Source organism: Neoarius graeffei, chromosome 19 (genome assembly GCF_027579695.1).
Source record: "Neoarius graeffei isolate fNeoGra1 chromosome 19, fNeoGra1.pri, whole genome shotgun sequence".
Classification (NCBI taxonomy): Eukaryota; Metazoa; Chordata; class Actinopteri; order Siluriformes; family Ariidae; genus Neoarius; species Neoarius graeffei.
Window position 1 is genome coordinate 60,955,037 of NC_083587.1, and position 26,519 is coordinate 60,981,555.

A 26,519-nucleotide genomic window follows, 5' to 3' on the forward strand; every position below is an offset into this window, starting at 1 on the left:
GATTAATGGATAGACTGATGGGTGGTAGGAGTGATAGATGAATGGACTGGTGGATGGATGGATGGTAGGACTGATAGATGAATGGAGTGGTGGATAGATGAGTGAACTGGTGGATGGATGGATGGATGGATGGATGGATGGATGGATGGATGGATGGACTGTTGGATGGTAGGACTGATAGATGAATGGACTGGTGGATGGGTGGATAGATGGATTGATAGATGAATGGACTGGTGGGTACTTGGAAGGATGGATGGATGGATGGATGGATGGATGGATGGATGGATGGATTGAGGCATGATGGATGGATTGAGGGATGGACTGATAGATGGATGGATGGATGGATGGATGGATGGATGGATGATAAATGAATGGACCAGTGGATGGGTGGGTGGACTAATAGATGAATGGACTGATGGATAGATGCATGGCTGGATGGATTGAGGGATGTATGTTTGCATGTATGGACTGATAGATGAATGGACTGGTGGGTGGATGAATATATGGATGGATTGAGGGATGGTGGATGGATTAATGGATGGATGGTAGGACTGATAGATGGATGGATGGATAGATGGTAGAGCTGATAGATGAATGGAGTGGTGGATGGATGGATGGAATAGATGAATGGACTGGTGGATGGAAGGATGGATGGATGGATTGACTGGTGGAAGGATGGACTGATAGCTGGATGGACTGGTGGAAGGATGGATGGACTGATGGATTAATGGATGGGCTGATGGATGGATGGTTGAATGAATGGATGGATGGTAGGACTGGTGGATGGATGGATGAATAGTAGGACTGATAGATGAATGGAGTGGTGGACAGATGAGTGGACTGGTGGATGGATGGACTGTTGGATGGTAGGGCTGATAGATGAATGGAGTGGTGGATGGATGGAATAGATGAATGGACTGGTGGATGTAAGGATGGATGGATTGATTGGTGGAAGGATGGACTGATACCTGGATGGACTGGTGGAAGGATGGATGGACTGATGGATTAATGGATAGACTGATGGGTGGTAGGACTGATAGATAAATGGACTGGTGGATGGATGGATGGATGGATGGATGGATGGAGTGGTGGATGGATGGATGGAATAGATGAATGGACTGGTGGATGGATGGATGGATGGATGGATGGATGGATGGTAGGACTGATAGATGAATGGACTGGTGGATGGATGGATGGATGATAGGACTAATAAATGAATGGAGTGGTGGGTAGATGAATGGAATAGATGAATGGACTGGTGGATGGAAGGATGGATGGATGGACTGGTGGATGGTAGGACTGATTGAATGGATGGACTGGTGGATGGTAGAACTGGTGGACTGGTGAATGGTAGGACTGATAGATGAATGGACTGGTGGTTGGATGGAGTGGATGGATGGACTGGTGGATGGTAGGACTGGTGGATGGATGGATGGATGGATGGATGGATGGATGGATGGATGGATGGAAGAATTAACTGATAGATGGATGGACAGGGATGAATGTATGGGTGGATAAATGGGCTGATAGATGAATGGACTGGTGGATGGATGGATGGATGGATGGATGGATGGACTGGTGGATGGTAGGACTGATAGATAAATGGACTTGTGGATTGATGGATGGACTGATAGATGAATGAACTGAAAAATGAATGGACTGGTGGTTGGATGGACTGATAATTGCACTGATTGATGGTTGGTTGGATGGAAGGATGATGAAAGAAAGCACTAACAGTGCTTTTATCCACACATGAACAGACAAATACTCATAAGAGGCTCATGTTCTGGTCTCATTCAGATGAGAGAAAACAATCTATCATTAATGTCTGATTTGTAGATTCACATTACATTGTTCCTAAACTGTTGGACAAAGATGGGCATCCTGCGATTATTTTTCTTGGAAAAATCCCTGCAATCTGATGGCAGCTATTCGTGAGAAAAATGAGACAGAACACCCTGGATCTTCCGAATGAGAAACCTCAGCGGAGCTCCATACATCTCAATACACATTTATTATTCTGCAAGTGATGGCAATACTGGGCTTTCAGTGATTCCTTTGAACTGTTATTTTTCTATGGCAGAATGATTGTACAGCATACATCATCATGGAAAAAAAAAACACAATAATGTGGTGCCTAAGTTTTAAATCATCGAAAGCCCAATATTGCCATGACATTCATGTCCTTGTAGGTAAACTTCTGACCACAAGTGTAAGTTTATTAAAAATATAGAACATATTAAAGCTGTCCTTGAAGGAATACTGATGCTGTCGTCATTCCTGTATCATCAAATTTGAGTTTATTACCCAAGATTATGTCCAGGTATTTGTAATATTTAACAACTTCCACTGCTTTGCCATGATTTAATGCCCTTCCAGTTTCCAATTGCCTTTGAAAAGTGTATCTTTCATTTTTATGACATTTTCCTGCAGATTAGATTTGCATTTACAGCATTTAGCAGATGGCCCTATCCAGAACGAGTTATAGAAGTGCTTCGTATTCTCTGTGGAAAAAAAAAAAGGAAACAAACAAATTGTCATGGTAGTGCAAGTAGATTTTGAGTGAGGGATTCCATCAAGCTAAAACCCTGTTATGGAGAAAAAAAAAAGCAAATCAAGACTTTATTGTATGTGCAGGTTGATGCTTGTCTCTTGTTTGATGGTGGTTTGAGTTGTTCTTGTGGCTGAAAGGCCACATGGCGTTATTGGAAAATAATCAGCAAAGGGGTGGTGTGATGAACCAGATGTACTCAAAGCAATTTACTAATTTTTATTCATTAAAGTGTGAAACATCATAGGTTTTATCCGTTTGTTAGTTACTTACTATGGAAGGACGATAGCCAAGACTGCAACTGCAAAGTCCAAGACCAAGACTCAAAATCAAAAGTCAAAGTCCCTCCCATGCCAGAACCTGGTCTTCCCAGGCAGTCTCCCATCCTATTACTAACCAGGCCCTTAGGCACATTGGGTGGTGCCAATCTCCGCTTCTATAGCCCTCTGCCTCTCGCAGTGGGGGGCTGGTCCTCTGGTAACCACGAGAGTTTGACTCCCCACTCGCATCTGTATTGCAGCATGCCTTAGGTACCATTGGTAGGTACCATTTTTTATGATGGTCTTTGGTATGACCCAACCGCAAGTAGAACTCGTGATCTCTCGGTCCAGAGGCGGACACGCTAACCACTAGATCAGCTCGCAGTAAGACCAGGACTAGCTGAGATCAACTCAAGACTGGCTCCTAACGCTTCTGTCCACTTGAAAACGATACTTTTTCAAAAACACTCCCTGAGGTGCATAAATTTGAAAACGCCAAGGAAAATGAAGGGTTTCAGAAACTATGATGTATCATATACAGCCATGATACTGTTTTGCTCGAGACACCAAAACAAACATGATGGACGGAATGCAGTCAGTGCTGCTCTGTCTATCAAATTTACTGTACAATATACACTACCGTTCAAAAGTTTGGGGTCACTTTGAAATTATTTTTGAAAGAAAAGCACTGTTCTTTTCAATGAAGATCACTTTAAACTAGTGCTGTCAAAAATGTCGCGTTATTAACGCGTTAACTTGACTCAATTTTAACGGCGATAATTTTTTTATCGCGAGATTAACGCTCTGTGACATGATGTAGGTTTTTCATAAGCTTTTGAAACTGCCAGGAACTTGGAACAAAGACTTTGCAAAAAAAAACGATAGCAGCTAGACCGTAATGCCACGCCCCGCACAGCCAGAGTCCTCTGCCCCCCCCCAAAGAACCAGCGCGGGCAGGGCGCGCTAGTAGAGATGGGATTTATGGCTCTTTGATGGGATCCGCATCTTTGTGATCCGTTCTTTGAAAAGAGCCGTTCAAAAGACTGGCTCATTTGGCTCTTTTTAAATATTCATTCAGTTTTAAGAAGACAGCGTCTAAAGAAGCCAGATTCCTCTGAACTGTAAACTCAATGCTATCCCAGAAATCCTTCCTGTAATATGCAAATTTGGCCGCCTCTGATTGGACAGCGCAACGCATCAACAGGCAGAAAGTGTAAAAGTACAAAATGTGTTAAGTGAGCTGAAACAGTAAAGATCAGATTCAATGCAATATTTATCAACGAACAACTTAAACTTAATATAATAGTGTACTTGATATTATAATCAAGCATGTCAAGCCTACCGTCACTGTGTAACCTATCTCTCTGATTAGAGACTAACTCAAACAGTAGATCATTTCACTCATGGTTCTCTTGATAGCCCCGCGCCGGTGCTCGGCTTAGGTTTCACTTTGCAGTGGCTGTGTCAAGACGTGCTATGCTTTGCAATAAAAAAAAAAAAAAACATTGGTACAAAGCAAGCCCATTCACTTTTTTATGCTGATAAGAGAATTACAATAGTTTTTTATGTGACAAAAATGTGCGATTAAATTGCGATTAATCGCGAGTTAACTATGACTGTCGCGACATTAATCGCGATTAAATATTTTAATCGCTTGACAGCACTACTTTAAACTAATCAGAAATCCACTCTATACATTGCTAATGTGGTAAATGACTATTCTAGCTGCAAATGTGTGGTTTTTGGTGCAATATCTCCATAGGTGTATAGAGGCCCATTTCCAGCAACTCTCACTCCAGTGTTCTAATGGTACAATGTGTTTGCTCATTGCCTCAGAAGGCTAATGGATGATTAGAAAACCCTTGTACAATCATGTTAGCACAGCTGAAAACAGTTGAGCTCTTTAGAGAAGCTATAAAACTGACCTTCCTTTGAGCAGATTGAGTTTCTGGAGCATCACATTTGTGGGGTCGATTAAATGCTCAAAATGGCCAGAAAAATGTCTTGACTACATTTTCTATTCATTTTACAACTTATGGTAGTAAATAAAAGTGTGACTTTTCATGGAAAACACAAAACTGTCTGGGTGACCCCAAACTTTTGAACGGTAGTGTACATGCACTGTTCCAGCACAGAAGACGAGCTTTATATTTGCTGTCCAGAGTTGACTGGAAATGACATCACAACAAACATAAAGGTGTTTCAGCATTTTGGTGTGGATGTAGAACATCTGGAAAATGGTATGAAAATAATAGTGTGTACACAGAAATGTTTGTGTGGAGGTAGCCTTAAAGTGAGACGGCCTTTCAATTTCATAAAATCGGTGAAATTTAGTTCCATCTGAAATGTGGTGATTGTGATATATGTTTATTTCTGTAATATCTCACAAAATATCAGGCCGTTCTGTGGCTGGGAAGTTATTTAATCTGAGGGGATTAAAGCAAATAATGTGCATGAAATCGCTCGCGTCGCGCAGTCAAGCAGACAGAGGAAGTCCGTGTGTGTGTGTGTGCGCATGAGCAGGTTTACCTTTGACCGTGCGCTGCCAGTTACATAATTTTGTCACTAAACAAACAGCTGATTACACCGAGGTGCTCGCTGAGCGCCAATATTTATTAGTTTGGTTTTACATTTCCTTTCCATCATATATAACATAACGTCTTTTCTTCTTGCTTTCCGTTACTGTAGTCGGTCTTTCACGTTTCATTCGCACACTCACATCCTCTATTTTTCTCTCCTGTTTCAAATTTGTATCCCACAATGCCTTGCACGAACGGGAAAGCCCACCACGTGATGCATGACATAGTATCTTGAATTGGGTTGCGGTGAAGCAGGCAAAAATAGCAGAGAATTTAGGGTCATGTGGCCCTAAATTCAATATTTGTTCTATTAGGGGAAAAAAACTAATAAAATTGGAAGTCTGTTATTCAAATTCAATAGCTTTCGGTCCACTGAACAAAAATAATTGGGTGTCGGGGAAAATTCTTTTTATGACCTACATTTGAAAAATCTGAAAAGCAGTCTACCTTTAATGGGGTTAAGCCAATTTGAGCTGGAGGAGCCATGGCCTAATGGTTAAAGGAGCAGCTTTTGGACCAAAAGGTCACTGGTTTGATTCCTTGGACCTGCAGGAATGGCTGAAGTGACCTTCAGCAAGGCACCTAACCCCCCCCAACTTCTCCTCTGGGTATGTTTTAATTTTCTTTAAATAAGAGCATCTGCTAAATGCCATTAATGTAATGAGATAGCAAGAGTCTGAAATCCATTGAATCCTTTTCAAGTCCAAGCCTTTACTACAATTTCATCAATGACCATCAAGACCAAATGTCTGAAATTCTCTTGAGAATTACCAAGAGTCCTTCCGAATCATTCTGGACAATCAATTGGGTTAATGCACAATAATAACACAAACATCATTTCTACTCTCCGTCAAGATCAAACCCATATTTGGCAAGAACCAATGGCCAAGACTGAGACAAGTCAACATAGAAAATGTCTTGAGACTGGACTCGAGCATTACATAGAAAAATGACATCATCTTTGTCATCGTCGGTTGTCCATCACCAGCGATGATGACTGCTTCATTAGGATACACAGAAATGTAGATGGGCCACGAGGCCTGCACCAGACTGACAGAGTCGCCCACAGTGGTAGCACGAATGGCCTGGCCGAGCTGCCACAGAATGTCTGGCCTCGTGAGCTCTCACATATGATTCTCCTCTCCTAATGAAGTGCCTTGCACAATAAGGTAAGACAAATGATGTCATGCCCCCATCGTATTGTCTCTGTGGACCTCTAGACCTGATGCCAAGTGGTGCACAAAAGTGCCACAGACCTGACGGGTATGGAAGTTGCCTCACAGTGACAACTGACTTGCTGAGTGATGCTATCCATTGGCTATTTGAGTGGCTCTTCCGCATGCCATCTGGTGGTGTGTCATTGACCCTGTTGGGTTCATCTGCCACATTGCACCAAAAAGCGCCCTGCTGCCAGCACATTATTTGTGATGTACTATTTAACCCATAGCTGGAACCCAGGCAGGTGCTACTACTCTGGGTCAGAGCAGACCTGGGAGCAATGGTGATTAAGGGATATCTCCACTTTCCCCAATACTCAAGTCTTCCCAGACTTGAGACTCACCACCAGTTGCAGTTTAAAGTCATACCCAGGACTATGAAAAAAAATACGTATTAGTATGAGAGCACTAATCTCCTGTAAACCTGAATTAGCAAGCTATGAAGCTACGGTGTGTTTCAATTTCCATACTTTGGTACTTACACTTGCTGTAAAAGTACGTTTACACTGACAAGTATGGCAACACGCACTCTACTGTTCCCCCTTTTCAACCAACAGGGGACGGGTTCTTGAACCGGTTCCGTTCAGGATTCTTTGGACCTCTGTGCAAAGCGAACCAGCCCACGTTTTCACCAGTTTTGAGTGGAACCATTGTAATCAAGGATGCATCATGAATGAAGCACGTGGCACAATTCACAACAGGAGTACACAGTAGTCGCAAGATGGTGGACGGTACTGATTGCCTCTGAGTTTTGTTCTGTTATTGCAGATATTTGTTTTTGGTCCATTTTTTTTTTCTGAAGCTGTATCCTTTTCTGTTGCATCCTCCATCACTGCTCTCCACTTCCTCTCTAAATTAATGACATGCCCACTGATGCCATTACAGTCCATGCTGGAAAAGCCAGCTATATTTTAGTTCCAGCTGGGAGCCAACTTTTCAGGTTCTGGTCCAATTTATTTTAGATCTAAATGCTCCAAAAGGTTCAAAATTTGGTGTGCGAATAAATCAGAACCCGTTCCCTGTTGGTCGTAAATGGGTATGAGAGTACCAGGATGGCGTCCTGAAAACGATCAGAATCTGACTATTCAGATCACTTCTCACCCTGAATAGTCACCATCTTGGTGACGTAAAGGAAGGGTCAGGATCACTGATTTCACTTTTCAGGCTGTTGGAGGAGGGCATGTCGTCGACGCTGATGGCGACAAAAAAAAAAAAGGCATATATTTTTTGCAGGTGATGCAATAATCACAGTTACAGTAAATGTTGCAATTGTCATTTCCGTAAGTACACAACTTACAATGTTAGATTTGATACAACACAAACAACCCCGATGAAATTCACGTCCGATGCAAATACAACCCCGATTCCAAAAAAGTTGGGACAAAGTACAAATTGTAAATAAAAACGGAATGCAATGATGTGGAAGTTTCAAAATTCCATATTTTATTCAGAATAGAACATAGATGACATATCAAATGTTTAAACTGAGAAAATGTATCATTTAAAGAGAAAAATTAGGTGATTTTAAATTTCATGACAACAACACATCTCAAAAAAGTTGGGACAAGGCCATGTTTCCCACTGTGAGACATCCCCTTTTCTCTTTACAACAGTCTGTAAACGTCTGGGGACTGAGGAGACAAGTTGCTCAAGTTTAGGGATAGGAATGTTAACCCATTCTTGTCTAATGTAGGATTCGAGTTGCTCAACTGTCTTAGGTCTTTTTTGTCGTATCTTCCGTTTTATGATGCGCCAAATGTTTTCTATGGGTGAAAGATCTGGACTGCAGGCTGGCCAGTTCAGTACCCGGACCCTTCTTCTACACAGCCATGATGCTGTAATTGATGCAGTATGTGGTTTGGCATTGTCATGTTGGAAAATGCAAGGTCTTCCCTGAAAGAGACGTCGTCTGGATGGGAGCATATGTTGCTCTAGAACCTGGATATACCTTTCAGCATTGATGGTGTCTTTCCAGATGTGTAAGCTGCCCATGCCACACGCACTAATGCAACCCCATACCATCAGAGATGCAGGCTTCTGAACTGAGCGCTGATAACAACTTGGGTCATCCTTCTCCTCTTTAGTCTGAATGACACGGTGTCCCTGATTTCCATAAAGAACTGCAAATTTTGATTCGTCTGACCACAGAACAGTTTTCCACTTTGCCACAGTTCATTTTAAATGAGCCTTGGCCCAGAGAAGACATCTGCGCTTCTGGATCATGTTTAGATACGGCTTCTTCTTTGAACTATAGAGTTTTAGCTGGCAATGGCGGATGGCACGGTGAATTGTGTTCACAGATAATGTTCTCTGGAGATATTCCTGAGCCCATTTTGTGATTTCCAATACAGAAGCATGCCTGTATGTGATGCAGTGCCGTCTAAGGGCCCGAAGATCACGGGCACCCAGTATGGTTTTCCGGCCTTGACCCTTACGCACAGAGATTCTTCCAGATTCTCTGAATCTTTTGATGATATTATGCACTGTAGATGATGATATGTTCAAACTCTTTGCAATTTTACACTGTCGAACTCCTTTCTGATATTGCTCCACTATTTGTCGGCGCAGAATTGGGGGGATTGGTGATCCTCTTCCCATCTTTACTTCTGAGAGCCGCTGCCACTCCAAGATGCTCTTTTTATACCCAGTCATGTTAATGACCTATTGCCAATTGACCTAATGAGTTGCAATTTGGTCCTCCAGCTGTTCCTTTTTTGTACCTTTAACTTTTCCAGCCTCTTATTGCCCCTGTCCCAACTTTTTTTTAGATGTGTTGCTGTCATGAAATTTTAAATGAGCCAATATTTGGCATGAAATTTCAAAATGTCTCACTTTCGACATTTGATATGTTGTCTATATTCTACTGTGAATACAATATCAGTTTTTGAGATTTGTAAATTATTGCATTCCATTTTTATTTACAATTTGTACTTTGTCCCAACTTTTTTATTAGATTTTATTAGATTTGATTAGAATTTGAACCTGATTTTGGATGTGATGGTTAGGCAAAGACGTCTTCTGCATCTAAAATGCATAGCATAAGTGATAGAGCATAGGTACCTGTCAAGTCTTGTGATGTACTTGTCGAAAGAATTGATCAAACAAGCATTGCTGCAATTAACAACAAGAAACTACGAAGAACACTTAACCTATTCGCTGTACTGCTCTAGAGGATTCACCTAACATTCTTTCCTCACAAGTATTTAAACGTCAGAGTAATTGTTCCTGTCTCACACTCTCCATACTGATGTTCAGGACTGCTAATCAAGGATAAATGCAAATGTCATTGACTAGCACTGTAAAGACTCGGCTTTAAACACCGTCAGATTTTCACACTGGTACAACTGAGCGAAACTGAAGATGAAACTCATTGCTTCTTGATTGCGGGGTGGTTTTTATGGTCAGAAAGGTCGGTCCGTTTGTAAAGCAGCAGCAGCAGAAAAATTCTGAAGCTTAGCTTTTAAAACCCTTTTGGGATTGAGATGTTTTGGCAGTGAAGGTTTTGCGAATGCTCATGCCAGTTCGAGTAATAAAGAGCAAATTATTTGAAATTCAAAATGACTGAATTCTTTAAATGCTCATTTTGTTGGCTTGTGCAGTGTAAAGACTGATTGTCGATGTAGAAACATGTCAGAACATTTGCTCTGTGCATGCGTGCATGCGTACCGTGTGTGTGTGTGTGTGTGTGTGTGTGTGAGAGAGAGAGAGAGAGAGAGAGAGAGGGAGAGAGAGAGAGAAAAGGTTCTCTGTGGGTGGCTGTGAGTCAGCATGGACCTTTTACCCTGAAATCATCCTGTCTTTACTCTCAGAGAATGAGAGAGAGAGAGAGAGAGAGAGAGAGAGCAAAACAGAGAGAGAGAAAAGCACAGAGAGGGGCTGAGAAAGATAGAAAAAGTGAGTGAGGGATAGAAAGAGAGTGAAAGTGAAAGAGTAAGACAGAGAGTGACCGAGAGAGAGAGAGAAAGACAGAGAGAGAGAATGTTGAAGAGAGAGACAGAGATCATGAGTGATCGAGAGAAAGGGATACAGAAAGATAGATGGAAAGAGAGTGAGACAAAGACAGATGGGCAGAAGGAGACAAAGAGAAAGACACTTACAAAGGGAGAGAAAAATATACACAGAGACAGACAGAGAAAGAGACAGAGTGTGGGAGACAGAGTGAGACAAAGATAAACAGAGAGAGAGAGAGAGAGACAGACAGACAGACAGATGGACAGGAAGAAAGAAAGATGGAGACAGAGAGAGAATGTTGAACAGAGAGTGAGACAGATTGTGAGCGATTGACAGAGAGGGATACAGAGAGATAGACAGAAAGAGAATGAGGCAAAGACAGATGGGGAGGAAGACAAAGAGAAAGACAAAGTGAGATAAAAATACACAAAGAGACAAAGTGCGTGAGACAGAGTGAGAGAAAGATAAACAGAGAGAGAGATGGTGAGAGTGACATAAAGAGGAATAGAGAGAGGGAGAATGACAGAAATGCACAGAATGAGAGTGAGACAGACAGACAGGCAGACAGACAGACAGACAGAGAGAGCGAGGAGAAAGAATCTCTTGTCTTCCTGCAGTAAAAGCTAATTACTTCTTAAGGGAAGTGCTGAAGGATAAACAGAGGATCTGGATTGATGCTGCTTGCTGTTGCTGGGCGATTTACTTTACTGTCACTGATAAAAGCCTCTCTCTCTCTCTCTCTCTCTCTCTCTCTCTCTCTCTCTCTCGTTCACCTCTTGCAGGCTGCGAGCTGGAGTTCCCTCCACTGTCCTTTTGCTGAACTGTGAAGGAGAAAAAACTTTTCATTTCCATTCAGATCACAAACCATGAAATGAAGCCCTTAGCATCACCAAGACTCATATGTTTTCTTCGTCTCTTAAACATCTTAAACATGGATGATGCTGACTATGGAAAACAGGAAGATGATAAAATGACTCTTAATGATCTCATGCTCTTTTTTCTCTTTCTTTATCTTTCAGGTTTCATTTACACATGTGGTGGGACGTTAAAAGGAAAAAACGGAACCATCGAAAGCCCTGGATATCCACACGGGTACCCAAACGGAGCGAACTGCACTTGGGTTATTGTAGCTGAGGAAAGGAACAGAATTCACATAGTTTTTCAATCCTTTGCCGTGGAGGAGGAATATGACTTTTTATCTTTATATGATGGGCATCCTCACCCCGCCAACTTTCGAACAAGGTACATGTTTTTTTCTTTAATTTGCTCTTCTTTTATGTCATGCAGACAATTTCAGATACAGTCTGCTTCAAGCTATAAAAATTATACAAAAGTGATGCTATCATGACTCTATGATCACTCTATGATCATTCTATGATCACTCTATGATCACTCTACGATGACTCTGATGACTATGATCACTCTATAATGAATCTAAGATGACTCTATGATGACTCAATGATGACGCTGTGCTCACTCTATGATCACACTGTGATAACTATGATCACTCTATAATGAATCTAAGATGACTGTATGATCACTCTATGATGACTCTATGATCACTCAATGATGATGCTGTGATCACTCTATGATCACTCTGTGATGACTATGATCACTCTATAATGAATCTAAGATGACTCTATGATCACTCAATGATGATGCTGTGATCACTCTATGATCACACTGTGATGACTATGATCACTCTATAATGAATCTAAGATGACTCTATGATCACTCTATGATGACTCTATGATCGCTCAATGATGACGCTGTGATCACTCTATGATCACTCTGTGATGACTATGATCACTCTATAATGAATCTAAGATGACTCTATGATCACTCAATGATGATGCTGTGATCACTCTATGATCACACTGTGATGACTACGATCACTCTATAATGAATCTAAGATGACTCTATGATCACTCTATGATGACTCTATGATCGCTCAATGATGACGCTGTGATCACTCTATGATCACACTGTGATGACTATGATCACTCTATAATGAATCTAAGATGACTCTATGATCACTCAATGATGACGCTGTGATCACTCTATGATCACTCTGTGATGACTATGATCACTCTATAATGAATCTAAGATGACTCTATGATCACTCAATGATGATGCTGTGATCACTCTATGATCACACTGTGATGACTATGATCACTCTATAATGAATCTAAGATGACTCTATGATCACTCAATGATGACGCTGTGATCACTCTATGATCACTCTGTGATGACTATGATCACTCAATGATGATGCTGTGATCACTCTATGATCACACTGTGATGACTATGATCACTCTATAATGAATCTAAGATGACTCTATGATCACTCTATGATGACGCTGTGATCACTCTATGATCACACTGTGATGACTATGATCACTCTATAATGAATCTAAGATAACTATGATCACTCTATAATGGATCTATGATCACTCTATGATGACTCTGTGATCACTCGATGATCACTCCATGATGACTATGATCACTCTATAATGACTCTATGATGACTCTATGATGACTCCGTGATTACTCTATGATGACTCTGTGATCACTCTATGATCACTTTATGATGACTTTATGGTCACTCTATGATCACTCTATGATCACTCTATGATCGCTCTATGATGACTCTGTGATCACTCTATGATGACTCTATGGTCACTCTATGATGACTCTATGATCACTCTATGATCACTCTATGATTGCTCTATGATGACTCTATGATCATTCTGTGATGAATCTATGATGACTCTATGATCACTCCATGATGAATCTATGATGACTCTATTATGGCTATATGATGATCACTCTATGATGACTCTGAGGACTATGATCACTCTATGATGACTCTATGATGACTGATGACTCTATGATCACTCTATGATCACTCCATGATGAATATATGATGACTTTATTATGGCTATATGATGATCACTCTATGATGCCTCAATGATCACTCTATGATGACTCTGAGGACTATGATCACTCTATAATGACTATGATCACTCTATGATGACTATGATCACTCTATGATGACTCTATGATCACTCTGTGATCACTCTATGATCACTCTGTGATCATGATTACTCTATAATGACTCTCTGATGACTATATGATGATGACTCTATGATGACTCTATGATCACTCTATAGTGACTATATGATGACTATATGATCACTATATGATGACTCTATGATCACTCTATGATGAGTCTATGATCAATCTATAATGACTATGATGACCGTATGATCACTCTCTGATCACTTTATGATGAGTCTATGATCATGCTATGATTGCTCTATAATGACTCTATGATCACTCTATGATGACTCTGATGACTATGATCACTCTATGATGACTCTATGATCACTCTGTGATGACTCTATGATCACGCCGTGATTACTCTATGATGGCTTTATGATCACTCTATAATGACTACATGATGACCGTAGAGTGATATACATATATGATCACGCTATGATCACTTGATGATCACTCTAAGGTGACTCTGATGACTCTATGGTCACTCTATGATGACTATGATGACACCATTCCAGCTTATAACGGCACCTTTTCTTCAAGGGTGATGTTCCATGATACATTCCAATATAGCAGCAGCAGCAGCAGCACAAATACTAGTTATTAATAGTCAAATAGAGTTAGAGAAACTTCTATAACTTCTCTATCTTATTAATACACTTTCTATGAAGGCTGTATGTATGTATCTATAATTTTTTATGACTTAACATGCTATAATGTATTCATAATGCATTATTAATGCCATTATAATTATTTATCAAAAAGCATTACAATTTGTAGCACTGCTTATAATACTTGTTATATTTAAAAAATGCATTAAACAGTAAGTAGTAAGTAAAAAGTAGTAAGTAGTCAGATTAAAAAAAAGAAAGCTCATCCTACTGTACTAGTCTATCACTTCTTACACCTCTGCTGTGCTGTGCTCTGCACCACTATAACATGAATATGAGTCATGGAAGCGTCGTGTTACACCGACGATCTTATTACTGCGAGTTCTTCACCGAGCTCATTTGTTCTCCTGTGTATTTTCTCTAACAATGTCACCCAGCTTCCAATTTGGAAAGTTTCCCACATTTCTCTGTGCAAGGAAAGGTCACCAGGTGAACACACACTAATGTGGGTGATGTTTGAAACGATAAACCATTCCCGCGCACTAATTGGTTTCATGCTGGGTTAATTTTTGAGTTGGACCGAGGCGGTTTTCAGAGTCTGTGATGCAACGGCAGGAAGTACGGTACCACCAACATTCTAATCCTTACCCATACCCTCTAATCACATCAATAACACCTTTCCCTCTCGCTTCGAACATCATTCAAACGTAGCCGTTTTCAGACTATATTTAACGTGTAGAAGCGCTAATTATGAGCCAGACCTCTGCGGATGAATATTCAATGTTTACTGAGGTGTAAAATCAGCAGTTGAACCTGCATAATGTATAAAGTGCAGTATCCTTTGAAAGATTTATGCTAGTTGTTTTGCTAATACTTCTTAACAATATCTTTTAGCAGCGCTGCAGTACAAAACACTTGGGGGAAATATAGAGCAAATAAGATTCCTCTCCAAGAATGAAATCATTTGGAAACTGAAAAAAAAAAAAAATCAATCCATTCCTGAAAACAGCAGCATTGCGGCAGAAGCAAATTTCCTTCTAATTAGGGACCAATGTAATTACGGTTAAGCCTTTTACGGCAACAGGACTTTACACCAAGTGTGAGCTGAAAGAGGTCCTGGATGTCCTGTATCACAAGCATTAACAGTCCACTAATGAGGAAGGAAGTCCTGAAGGGAGAGAAGGTCCTGGCAGTAAATCAGCCTGATCAGATCACTCTGTCCACATGTTGGGGCTGTCAGAAAGTAATCGAGTTTCTTTTGGTGCATGTTTGTTCGCAAAAAGTAGTCCATTTTGGTAAAATCCAAGGATGTCATCAATCATTATGGTCACAAAATTATTAGCGATTTCATCAAATTTGAAAGTTAGTTTGTCCAAAATGGCCCTGGTGAGTTTTTATCCCCTGCTGTCTGAAAGGCTGGAAGGGGGATTATGTTGTGGTGATTTCCGTCCGTCCAGCCGTCCATCTCAGGAAGGGTACTCACCTTCTGAAATCAATTCCTCTCACAATTTCTGGGGGAATTTCATGGAACTTGGCAGGCTTCTTTGTTATATGTCGGTAATACACATATTTTAATTTCGTTAAATTCGGTTGCATTTTACCAGCCCTCGAGTAACAAAATTATCTCATCTCATCTCATTACCGCTAGCCGCTTTATCCTGTTCTACAGGGTCGCAGGCAAGCTGGAGCCTATCCCAGCTGACTACGGGCGAAAGGTGGGGTACACCCTGGACAAGTCGCCAGGTCATCACAGGGCTGACACATAGACACAGACAACCATTCACACCTACAGTCAATTTAGAGTCACCAGTTAACCTAACCTGCATGTCTTTGGACTGTGGGGGAAACCGGAGCACCCGGAGGAAACCCACGCGGACACGGGGAGAACATGCAAACTCCGCACAGAAAGGCCCTCGCCGGCCACGGGGCTCGAACCCGGACCTTCTTGCTGTGAGGCGACAGCACTAACCACTACGCCACCATGCTGACAGGATAAAGCGGCTAGAGATAATGAGATGAGATGAGATCATAATAATATCGACTGGCTTTTTTTCATGGTCTATCAGATATATTCCATTCAGCTACTCGTCTTTGACTTGTTCAATATCATACTAGTCGAATGGAATATATCTGATGTACCATGGAAAGAAAGTCAGCCAATATTATTTAAATAGATCTATTTTTATTAGACCTGTACTTATGTGTAGTCATGTAATGATTCATCCGATTCATGATTCAATTCAGTTTGTGACACTGCGTTCATGATTGGATTTTCCAATAATTTTTATTTCTAAAAATGTACTACGAAAAAAAGTGCAGCATTTTGTTTTCCTTTATTATTTATCAACTTAAATACTCATTTTATGAAATAAAAAAGGGTAATTTCTTAATAACCAAAAATAATTATTTACTCACATTTGTAAAGTTTGGTATAAAATATAATAGCCTCTTAATGAGAATATTCCCTTTATTAAAAATGAAAACGATAACAACAAATAGGCCTTTTTTTCTGAATAAACATTTATGAACATTTCTACTCCCTCCTTTTGCTTCTCTTTTCTTTGTCTTTCTTTAGTCTGTAAAAAGAAAGCTCTGATTTCTCATCTCATCTCATTATCTGTAGCCGCTTTATCCTTCTACAGGGTCGCAGGCAAGCTGGAGCCTATCCCAGCTGACTACGGGCGAAAGGCGGGGTACACCCTGGACAAGTCGCCAGGTCATCACAGGGCTGACACATAGACACAGACAACCATTCACACTCACATTCACACCTACGGTCAATTTAGAGTCACCAGTTAACCTAACCTGCATGTCTTTGGACTGTGGGGGAAACCGGAGCACCCGGAGGAAACCCACGCGGACACGGGGAGAACATGCAAACTCCGCACAGAAAGGCCCTCGCCGGCCACAGGGCTCGAACCCGGACCTTCTTGCTGTGAGGTGACAGCGCTAACCACTACACCACCGTGTCGCCGCTCTGATTTCTTGTTAAATCTATTTGTACACAATCACAGCAGCTCTTCACTGTTTCAGATCTGGCGTAGGTTTCCTGGTAATGTTGTCCTTCAGGGCTAAACAGTGAGTTGAGAGACTCTCTTAAGCAACGAACATTGTCTCTGTATGTGGTTTTCCTGAACTCACTCGTGAGAAGGAGTCTAAAGAGCAACAGGACAAAGAGCATCTTTGCAGCGCGTGTCCACGATATAGACATTAGTAGTTGCTAAGTCCAGTCTATGAGGTCACATAGCATTCTTTTTTTTTTAAACCAAAAAACAATTAAATATAAAGTGTTTAACTAATTTAGTGTAACGTGTGTGTGTGTGTGTGTGTGTGTGAGAGAGAGAGAGGTTTTGATCTGTTTCTACCTAAGGAAGTATATATGAGGTCAATTCAACCTCTTTAGGTAGAGACAGATCAAAACCCAACTCTCTCTCTCACACACAGATAAGGAAGAGCATTGCTAACTTGGCATTGTGGATAAGAGCTGAAATAATCCTGACTGTATATTTGAGTAATAGTGAAATGAGCGAGCACGGGGAACACAATTACTTAATTATTTCGTTTATTATTTACTCATTCTTTCGTGTGAACATTTATTCACTGAGGGCGGCACGGTGGTGTAGTGGTTAGCGCTGTCGCCTCACAGCAAGAAGGTCCTGGGTTCGAGCCCCGTGGCCGGCGAGGGCCTTTCTGTGCGGAGTTTGCATGTTCTCCCCGTGTCCGCGTGGGTTTCCTCCGGGTGCTCCGGTTTCCCCCACAGTCCAAAGACATGCAGGTTAGGTTAACTGGTGACTCTAAATTGACCGTAGGTGTGAATGTGAGTGTGAATGGTTGTCTGTGTCTCTGTGTCAGCCCTGTGATGACCTGGCGACTTGTCCAGGGTGTACCCCGCCTTTCACCCGTAGTCAGCTGGGATAGGCTCCAGCTTGCCTGCGACCCTGTAGAAGGATAAAGCGGCTAGAGATAATGAGATGAGATGGAACTTCGGTTCTAGATATTTCACGAAATTTTACATTTCCAACTGCTAATTGCAAGAATATTTCAGAGATAATGAGATAAGATGAGATGAGATGAGATTTATTCACTGAATAAAAAAAAAAAAAACACTCTTGGAATAAAAAACATTGCCCAAAAATGTAAAATAGTTTCAATTATTAATTACCATATTATATATGCAATGGTTAATGACAATACAATATATTAATATGTTTTAATCACTCACCTAATGGAGTTAAATTTGATTAAAATGTAGCGACATCAGTGCGACATTCCGATATCCATACGTAATTCCATAACATATTAAAATATATTCATAATGTTTTGCGTATATTTATTTAATGATTAGCTCGATGTACTTGCAGTGTACAAGAAAAATAATTGAACACCATCAGCAGATTCAACACCAGTTCCCCCCGTTGACTGTGAGAGTCTCTTGGCGGCGCAGCGCAGTCTGCGTATTCGGCTGTGAGCGAGTCGCTCTTTGTTTTGAACAAGTGGTCCAGGTCTCTTGTCAATTCTGAGCAAACTAAAGGACTGCTTTGGCTACGATGTTGTTCAGGAAAACCATGTTAGCTTGATGATGGATCTTAGGAGGTAGTTAAAGACACTCTTCACCTTAAGAGGCTTTCAGGAAACCTATCCCTGCTTTTTTTTGTTTTTTTTGTGTGTGTTTTCTCAGTATTAGAGCTGTGTTACTTCCACCTATGGTGAAGACATGTGCATTCTTGCTATTGTATGTTATTGTGCCTCCTGCTGTCTAAAAAGGCAGTTATGGCAATGAAAAACTAAGATCTTATCAATTCAAATCATCATACATTTGTCTCGCGATTTATCATCGCATGATATGTCGTTACATATGATGAATGCAAGTTAGATCAGAATGTGCCAGAACACAACTTTACATCAGTTGATTTGGGTGTTATGTCAACTTGACATGAACATTGGCAAAAAGGCAAAATCTTTATGTAGGTTATGTTTGTAAGTCAGCTCAGAAACGTGTCATAACAGCCTTATGTCATTTTGTTCTTGTGTTATGTGAACTTGACATCAACACTTGCAGCAGAAGCAGAAGCTGATACCCGAGCCCGGAAAGTGTCATGACAACCGTATGTCAGCTGATTCAGGTGTTTTGTCATCGTGACCTGAACATTTGCCAAAGCAGCGATCTGACAGCTGATGCCTGAAGGAATAAGGAAGGAAGGATTTTGTTCTTTAAATGTCACGTTGTGCTGCTTTAGAAACCGGAGGTGTGTGTCTAAAGAGCAGACTGTATTTTACAGATGACAGGAACTTGCGTGTAGGTTCCTCGCTCGTCTAATGGAGACAGAAATAGCACCAGAGCTCCTTTTTAGTGTCTGAGAGTTAAATAACTTTAAAATGAAAGAGCGAGCATGGCTAATCTGTTACTTAAAGTCCCAGCTTGGTAGGACGCACGATTCATCACAACATGCCAGATATTAATGGAAAAATATAGAAGTACAGAGCAGTAAAAAAAAAAAAAAGAAACGAAAAGGAAAGGAAAGGAAAGAAAAGTGCTTTTCCCAGTCCCTCAGATTAGTGTAGTAATGCAATTGACCTTGACTGGTTTGGTGATGATGAAATTGTAGCCAACTTTAAAACGTACACAGGACATTTTTCCAAATGTACGTCATAGATTTAAACGTGCTTTATGAGCCAGGCTTTGCATAAAATCAATATTTTGTCCATATTTCAAAGAAGTGCAGTGCAGTTCATTATTAGATATTCAATTATTGCATTTGTCTCTTCAAGCGCAGGAGAGAACGCCAGCTGCTGTGCTTCTGATCTCACCGAGGTCCGATATCGAGATGCTTCTTGGCTTGAGAAGCCTTTTATTTAAATGGAACGCTTTGTAAAGATTCTAAGCTCTAATAATGCTTTATAAAGCTACAGCAAAGTCAGGTAAATTGCTTGATGGTTGATAGATGGTGTACTGTGCCTGTCACTGCTCATAATTACTTATATTTATTTTTTAAGCATATATTTATATACCAGCAATGTTGAATTATCGATTCTGATTGATCAGAATCACAACAGCAATTCTGGCAGGCGTAGGCGTATCAGACGCTCGCTGACGGTGCTGTGAAAATTGTCCATGCAGACGCTCATCTAAGTTTCCAACTCTGTCATTACTTAACTCTTGAATATTTTCTATCGCAAATACTATCATTAAAAAGCTTATAATCTCTGCTTTCCAAAGAAATGTATCTGGTTAAGATCTGTTCAGTACTTTGGGAGTAACGGCAGGTTGAAGTCGGTACAACAGAGTAAAAACTCTGCTCGCGGGACGTCGGGAAACTGCCGGCGCTGTTCTTTCTGAGTCACGGGAAAGCGGTCAGTCTCTCTCTCTCTTCTGATTAGTTTCCCACTAGATTACTCGTGGATATCAGTCAGATAACTTTCATTTATAGGGATGTTCTCTCGCTCTCACTGTTTCTGATGAAGGATTCAGCAAAATTTTCCATCTGCTGGTTTTGATGTTATGATTCACGGGAGACTATAAAGTGAGTTTTCATAGCTTTACCTACACTACCGTTCAAAAGTTTGGGGTCACCCAGACAATTTTATGTTTTCCATGAAAAGTCACACTTTTATTTACCACCATAAGTTGTAAAATGAATAGAAAATATAGTCGAGACATTTTTCTGGCCATTTTGAGCATTTAATCGACCCCACAAATGTGATGCTCCAGAAACTCAATCTGCTCAAAGGAAGGTCAGTTTTATAGCTTCTCTAAAGAGCTCAACTGTTTTCAGCTGTGCTAATATGATTGTACAAGGGTTTTCTAATCATCCATTAGCCTTCTGAGGCAATGAGCAAATACATTGTACCATTAGAACACTGGAGTGAGAGTTGCTGGAAATGGGCCTCTATACACCTATGGAGATATTGCACCAAAAACCAGACATTTGCAGCTAGAATAGTCATTTACCACATTAGCAATGTATAGAGTGGATTTCTGATTAGTTTAAAGTGATCTTCATTGAAAAGAACAGTGCTTTTCTTTCAAAAATAAGGACATTTCAAAGTGACCCCAAACTTTTGAACGGTAGTGTATTTATATACTGGCAATGTTGAATTATCGATTCTGATTGATCAGAATCACAACAGCAATGCTGGCAGGCGTAGGCGTATGAGACGCTCGCTGACGGTGCTGTGAAAATTGTCCATGCAGACGCTCATCTAAGTTTCCAACTCTGTCATTACTTAACTCTTGAATATTTTCTATCGCAAATACTATCATTAAAAAGCTTATAATCTCTGCTTTCCAAAGAAATGTATCTGGTTAAGATCTGTTCAGTACTTTGGGAGTAACGGCAGGTTGAATTCGGTACAACAGAGTAAAAACTCTGCTCGCGGGACGTCGGGAAACTGCCGGTGCTTTTCTTTCTGAGTCACGGGAAAGCGGTCAGTCTCTCTCTCTCTCTTCTGATCAGTTTCCCACTAGATTACTCGTGGATATCAGTCAGATAACTTTCATTTATAGGGATGTTCTCTCACTCTCACTGTTTCTGATGAAGGATTCAGCAAAATTTTCCATCTGCTGGTTTTGATGTTATGATTCACGGGAGACTTTGAAGTGAGTTTTCATAGCTTTACCTACTTATTTTTTTTTTCAAATCAAACTCATTCATGTAAATAAAAAAAAAAACTATTTTAGAATGTAACTGTAATTGTTTTGATGAAAAATATTGAGATCTTAGTGGTCGGAATTAGATTTTAAAAAATTGTAAGTCAGAAACGCGAGTGTCAATTTCATTTTAGTTAATGTGAATTGTTTATTGGATGTGGATCAGACAGATTTTTAGAGGTTCACCTTGAAAGCTGTGAATATTAATCAAAATAATAATTTATATTCTTTCATATAGGCAAGGCAAGGCAAGTTTATTTATATAGCACATTTCATACACAGTGGCAGTTCAATGTGCTTTACAGAAGTAAAAGCAGAACAGTAAACAATAGAAAATAAAATTACATAAAATAATTGGGGAAGAAAAATAATAAGAATTAAACAATAGTAGAAATTAAATTAATAAAATGAAATAAAGTTAATCAGCCTCGAGATTAATTATTATTATGGGTTTAACTCATAAAGCGCGCTCTTCCCGTGGCTCTTCCACGAGGATCACCAAATAAAATTGTCCCGCAGACAAAATCTACGAGGATCACAGTAACAAAGAATTAAAGTAAAAGTAAAATCATTAAAATCCAAGATTAAAAAGAAATTAAAATAAAGAAAGTAAAAATCATTAAAATCAAAATTAAAAGAAATTATGTTAAAGGAAATTAATTACTTAGGTAAAAATTAATCAAGTGAAAGCATCTGAAAACAGCTTTGTCTTGAGCCTGGATTTAAAACTAACAGCATTTTTGAGATCATCTGGAAGTTGGTTCCAAAGCTTAGCAGCATAGCAACTAAACGCTGCTTCACCACACTTCGTTTTGACAGCTGGTATTACTAGCAAGTTTTTCTCCTGTGATCTTCGAGACCTAGTTGGTGCATATAATTGAAACATATCCAGTAGGTAGCTGGGTCCCATCCCATTTAATGTTTTAAATAGAAGAAGTAGTGCTTTAAAGTCAGTTCTGTAGCTCACTGGGAGCCAGTGCAGAGACCTTAGGATTGGAGTGATATGGACTACCCTTTTTGTTCTTGTAAGAACCCTTGCTGCTGCATTTTGGATTAGTTGAAGCTCTTTGATGGTCTTTTTTGGAAGACCTGTGAAAAGGCTATTGCAATAATCAACCCTACTGGAGATGAAAGCATGGATAAGTTTTTCTAGATCATGTTTTGACATGAGACCCCTGAACACTAGTAAGCCCTATTTTTGAGAAATACAAAGACCTACAGAGTACAGAGGGTATTAGAAATAATACACACTCACTGGCCACTTTAATAGGAACTTGTTCTTGATTCTAAGATTCCTGTTCTTGGCTGCAGGACTGGAACCCAATGTGGTCTTCTGTTCTGCTGTTACATGCTGAGATGCTTTTCTGCTCACCACGGTTGTAAAGAGTGATTATATGAGTTGCTATATGAATTCCTTCCTGACAAAAAAGGTCAAACCAATCTGTCCATTTTCCTCTGGCCTCTCTTATCAACAAGGCATGTGTTTCCACCCACAGAACTGTTACTCACTCAGAAAAAAAAAAAAAAATTTGTTTTTCGCACCATTCTATCTGTGTAAACTCTAGAGACTGTTGTGTGTGAAAACGCCAGGAGATCATCAGTTTCTGAAATACTCAAACCAAAAATACTCATCTGGCTCAAACCAACACCCATACCACAGTGAAAGTCACACTTTGTGTGTGTGTGTGTGTGTGTGTGTGTGTGTGTGTGTGTGTGTGTGTGAATAGAATTATAAGCAGTTATAAGCAATGATTATATAGAAAGTGTATTCATTTTTTTTCTTCTCTTATAGTACATTACCTTCATCCCCAGTGTGCTACGTTCTTGGTAAAAGTTCTCATTCTGACAAATCAAATCCAAGTGACACTTTTCTGGAGCTGACTCGTCTTGAAGTTTTCCCTCCAGAGAAACCAGACCTTGTTCTTTTAAAGCTTGCAGATCAGCGCTTCCCTTAATTAGTCCTACTTTTTGCAATGCAGAAGGGATGCTGGGTCTGATTTCTGGTGCTGAACTGATTTACTTTAATGACGAATGGTGATTGTTCACTAACAGGCTGAAATAATTCACGAATAGGCTAAACTGTTTTGGAAGAATCTAGAAGAAAGGATGACCTTCATCCATGCTGCTACCTTTCTACTTCACTCACTTTATTGCAACTTCAATCTGGTCACCATTTCGCCAGTAAAAGATGAAAAGAAACAATAAGTGTCAAGAAAAGAAAAATATTGCTGGAACGACTCATTCTCATCCACTCCGGCTAATGGATTTGTTCTGAGCCTGTAATGGCTGCACACAATCATTACTAACAACTTGGATTATTTCAAGGCACATCGAGGCCTCAAACTGCTTTACTAAGACGTTCTGGTGAGCAGCTGGAAAGTGAACGTCTTAATCATAGTCATGAGTAAGAAATAAAACACTTAAAGGGCTTACTGCGGGAGGAAAATAATCAACAACAGGATATTAGGAATTAGCTCTGAGTTCTTCTGCGTTCTCGTTTTTTTTCTGTCTGGAAAACACATTTGCTAACATCCTGGAAGGAGGCAAAAAATATTTTTTCTCCATTTCATGACCCAGCATTCCAGAAGAAATCTATCCATCAAAGCAATTCAGACAGATGCTCCTGACACATTGCTTATCCAATAACTCTCTGACATTGCAATTTGTCATCATTTCCTTTTTCCATCCAAAACGGCGTTCCATCCATCAGCATCGCACATCACACACACAGGAGTCCAACCAACCACAAACTGGCGTCAAGCTTCCACTAATGTTTTCCTTTTTTTCTAGAAATGTTTGCTAAATTGATTTCAGAAATGTTTACGCTTGGCTGAATCGCACCTGTATATTACAATAGCACTTTACAATAGCATTATTTATATTACCGCTTTTTGGGTGGTTGATAAAAATAATGAAGTACTCATGCAACATCTTCAAATATGACAAAATAATGCTGCAAGATCTGTTTTAGACCAAATCAAGTACTTTTCTGCCACTCAAGCTCTTAATCAGTTAAAATTGGAACCTCTAGCTATCCGCTGCCCCCATCGGCGCCATTGTGGGAAATAAGGAATGTTCAGCAGACTGCCACAGGACAGACAAGTCTGAAATGTTGTCTGTCTGTCCAGATTTCAGCCTGTCCGAATGATGGGCCAAAGGGCCAGAACAATGAGCCCAGGGGAAGGCGGGCCCCGGAAGCTGAAGGGCTTTAGATCCCTTTTAAATCCCTCACCAAGACTGCTTTCTTCTAGTCTGGCTAACACGACTTCAAAGCTCTGCGAGCATTTGGTCTGGCAAAGATATTCAGCCCAACCGTTTCCCAAAGTGTGTGGTTGACCCGCCTCCCTGAAATGCCTCAGTTTGCTACTGGTCGAAGCCAGAAAAAGCTGTGACGAAGCTTAAACCAATCACATCACTCTTTCCTCTGACGTATGTAACGCGACGGGGCTAACTGGTAGATTAAACTCTTACCGGAGCCGGTCGGGAGCAAGGCGAAAACGTCCTTCCTTTCAATAAATACCTCCAGGGCTGCTCTTTGCTCCGTTTTCAATGGGAACTTGCTCCATGTTCGTAATGTTTCTAGTGAATGAAGCGCTTCCGGCATAGATTCTGTAAACAATCTGTGGCTTCCGGTCGCAGTTCTACTACGTCAGTGCCTTGAACACGCCTCTACCCAGGGCCGTTGGAGATGCTCAAAGTTGATTGACTCCCGATTTTTCGGGAGCTTGGAAGAGCTGTAGATAGCCTGCCTTGCCAGACTAAGCTCGCAACAGGCCCTCGTGTTGCGTCACACTTAGGATGGGCGGGCCCAGGCTAGCTTTCTTCCACCTCTGGAACATTGCCCACCTTCACTCCTTTCTTTCCACTAGTGATGTTCAAACATTGGTCCACTCCTTCATTATATCCTGCTGAGATTATTGTATCTCCCTTCTCATTGGCCTCCCTACTAAATCCCTTCAAAGATTGCAATACATTCAGAACTCTGCAGCGAGACTCATCACCCGTACCAAACCATCTGCTCATATCACCCCCATTCCTTCTCAGCTTCACTGGCTACCTGTTCTGTCCAGAATTAAATATAAAATCATACTACTCACCTTCAAAGCTCTCTATAACCTTGTTCCTTCTTACAACTGTGATCTCCTGACCCCTTATACTCCATCCCGCTCTCTCAGATCCTCTAGCTATAATCTCCTTGCTGCTCATCTCACTAGACTCTCTACCCTGGGTGGCAGGTCCTTCAGTGCCATGGCCCCCAAGCTCTGGAATTTCCTTCCTCAACCCCTCCGTGACTGCTCTTCTCTTTCTGTTTCATGAACATTTCTCCACCAGTGCATAACTCACCACTCTTTAGCAACTCTTTTTTTGTCTGTGTGTGTTTTCTCTGACCTATGTAAAGTGCCCTTGAGTTTGAGAAAGGCACAATATAAATGTTTCTTCTTCTTCTTCTTCTTCTTCTTCTTCTTATTATTATTATTATTATTATTATTAGATGCCTGGAGATGGCTTCTCAGCTCTTTCCAGGCACATTTTTGTGATCTTCAAAGGCCAAATTACGCTAGACATTAGTTGCTTATTACAAAACAAATTGAGTATAATTTACAAGAAAATGTCAGAAGATTCAAGAAAAACATGCTTAAAG

At 40.5% G+C, this 26,519-nt stretch overlaps 1 protein-coding gene across 1 annotated transcript in view; it reads left to right on the forward strand.

Moving 5' to 3' along the window:
• Positions 1–7,328: 7,328 nt before the first annotated feature.
• Positions 7,329–26,519, forward strand: part of csmd3a (CUB and Sushi multiple domains 3a) — a 631,117-nt gene continuing 611,926 nt past the window's right edge. The window contains exons 1-2 of the mRNA XM_060900611.1: positions 7,329–7,338; positions 11,578–11,800. Coding sequence (XP_060756594.1) covers positions 7,329–7,338; positions 11,578–11,800 — 233 coding nt within the window. The remainder of the gene's footprint in view (positions 7,339–11,577; positions 11,801–26,519) is intronic.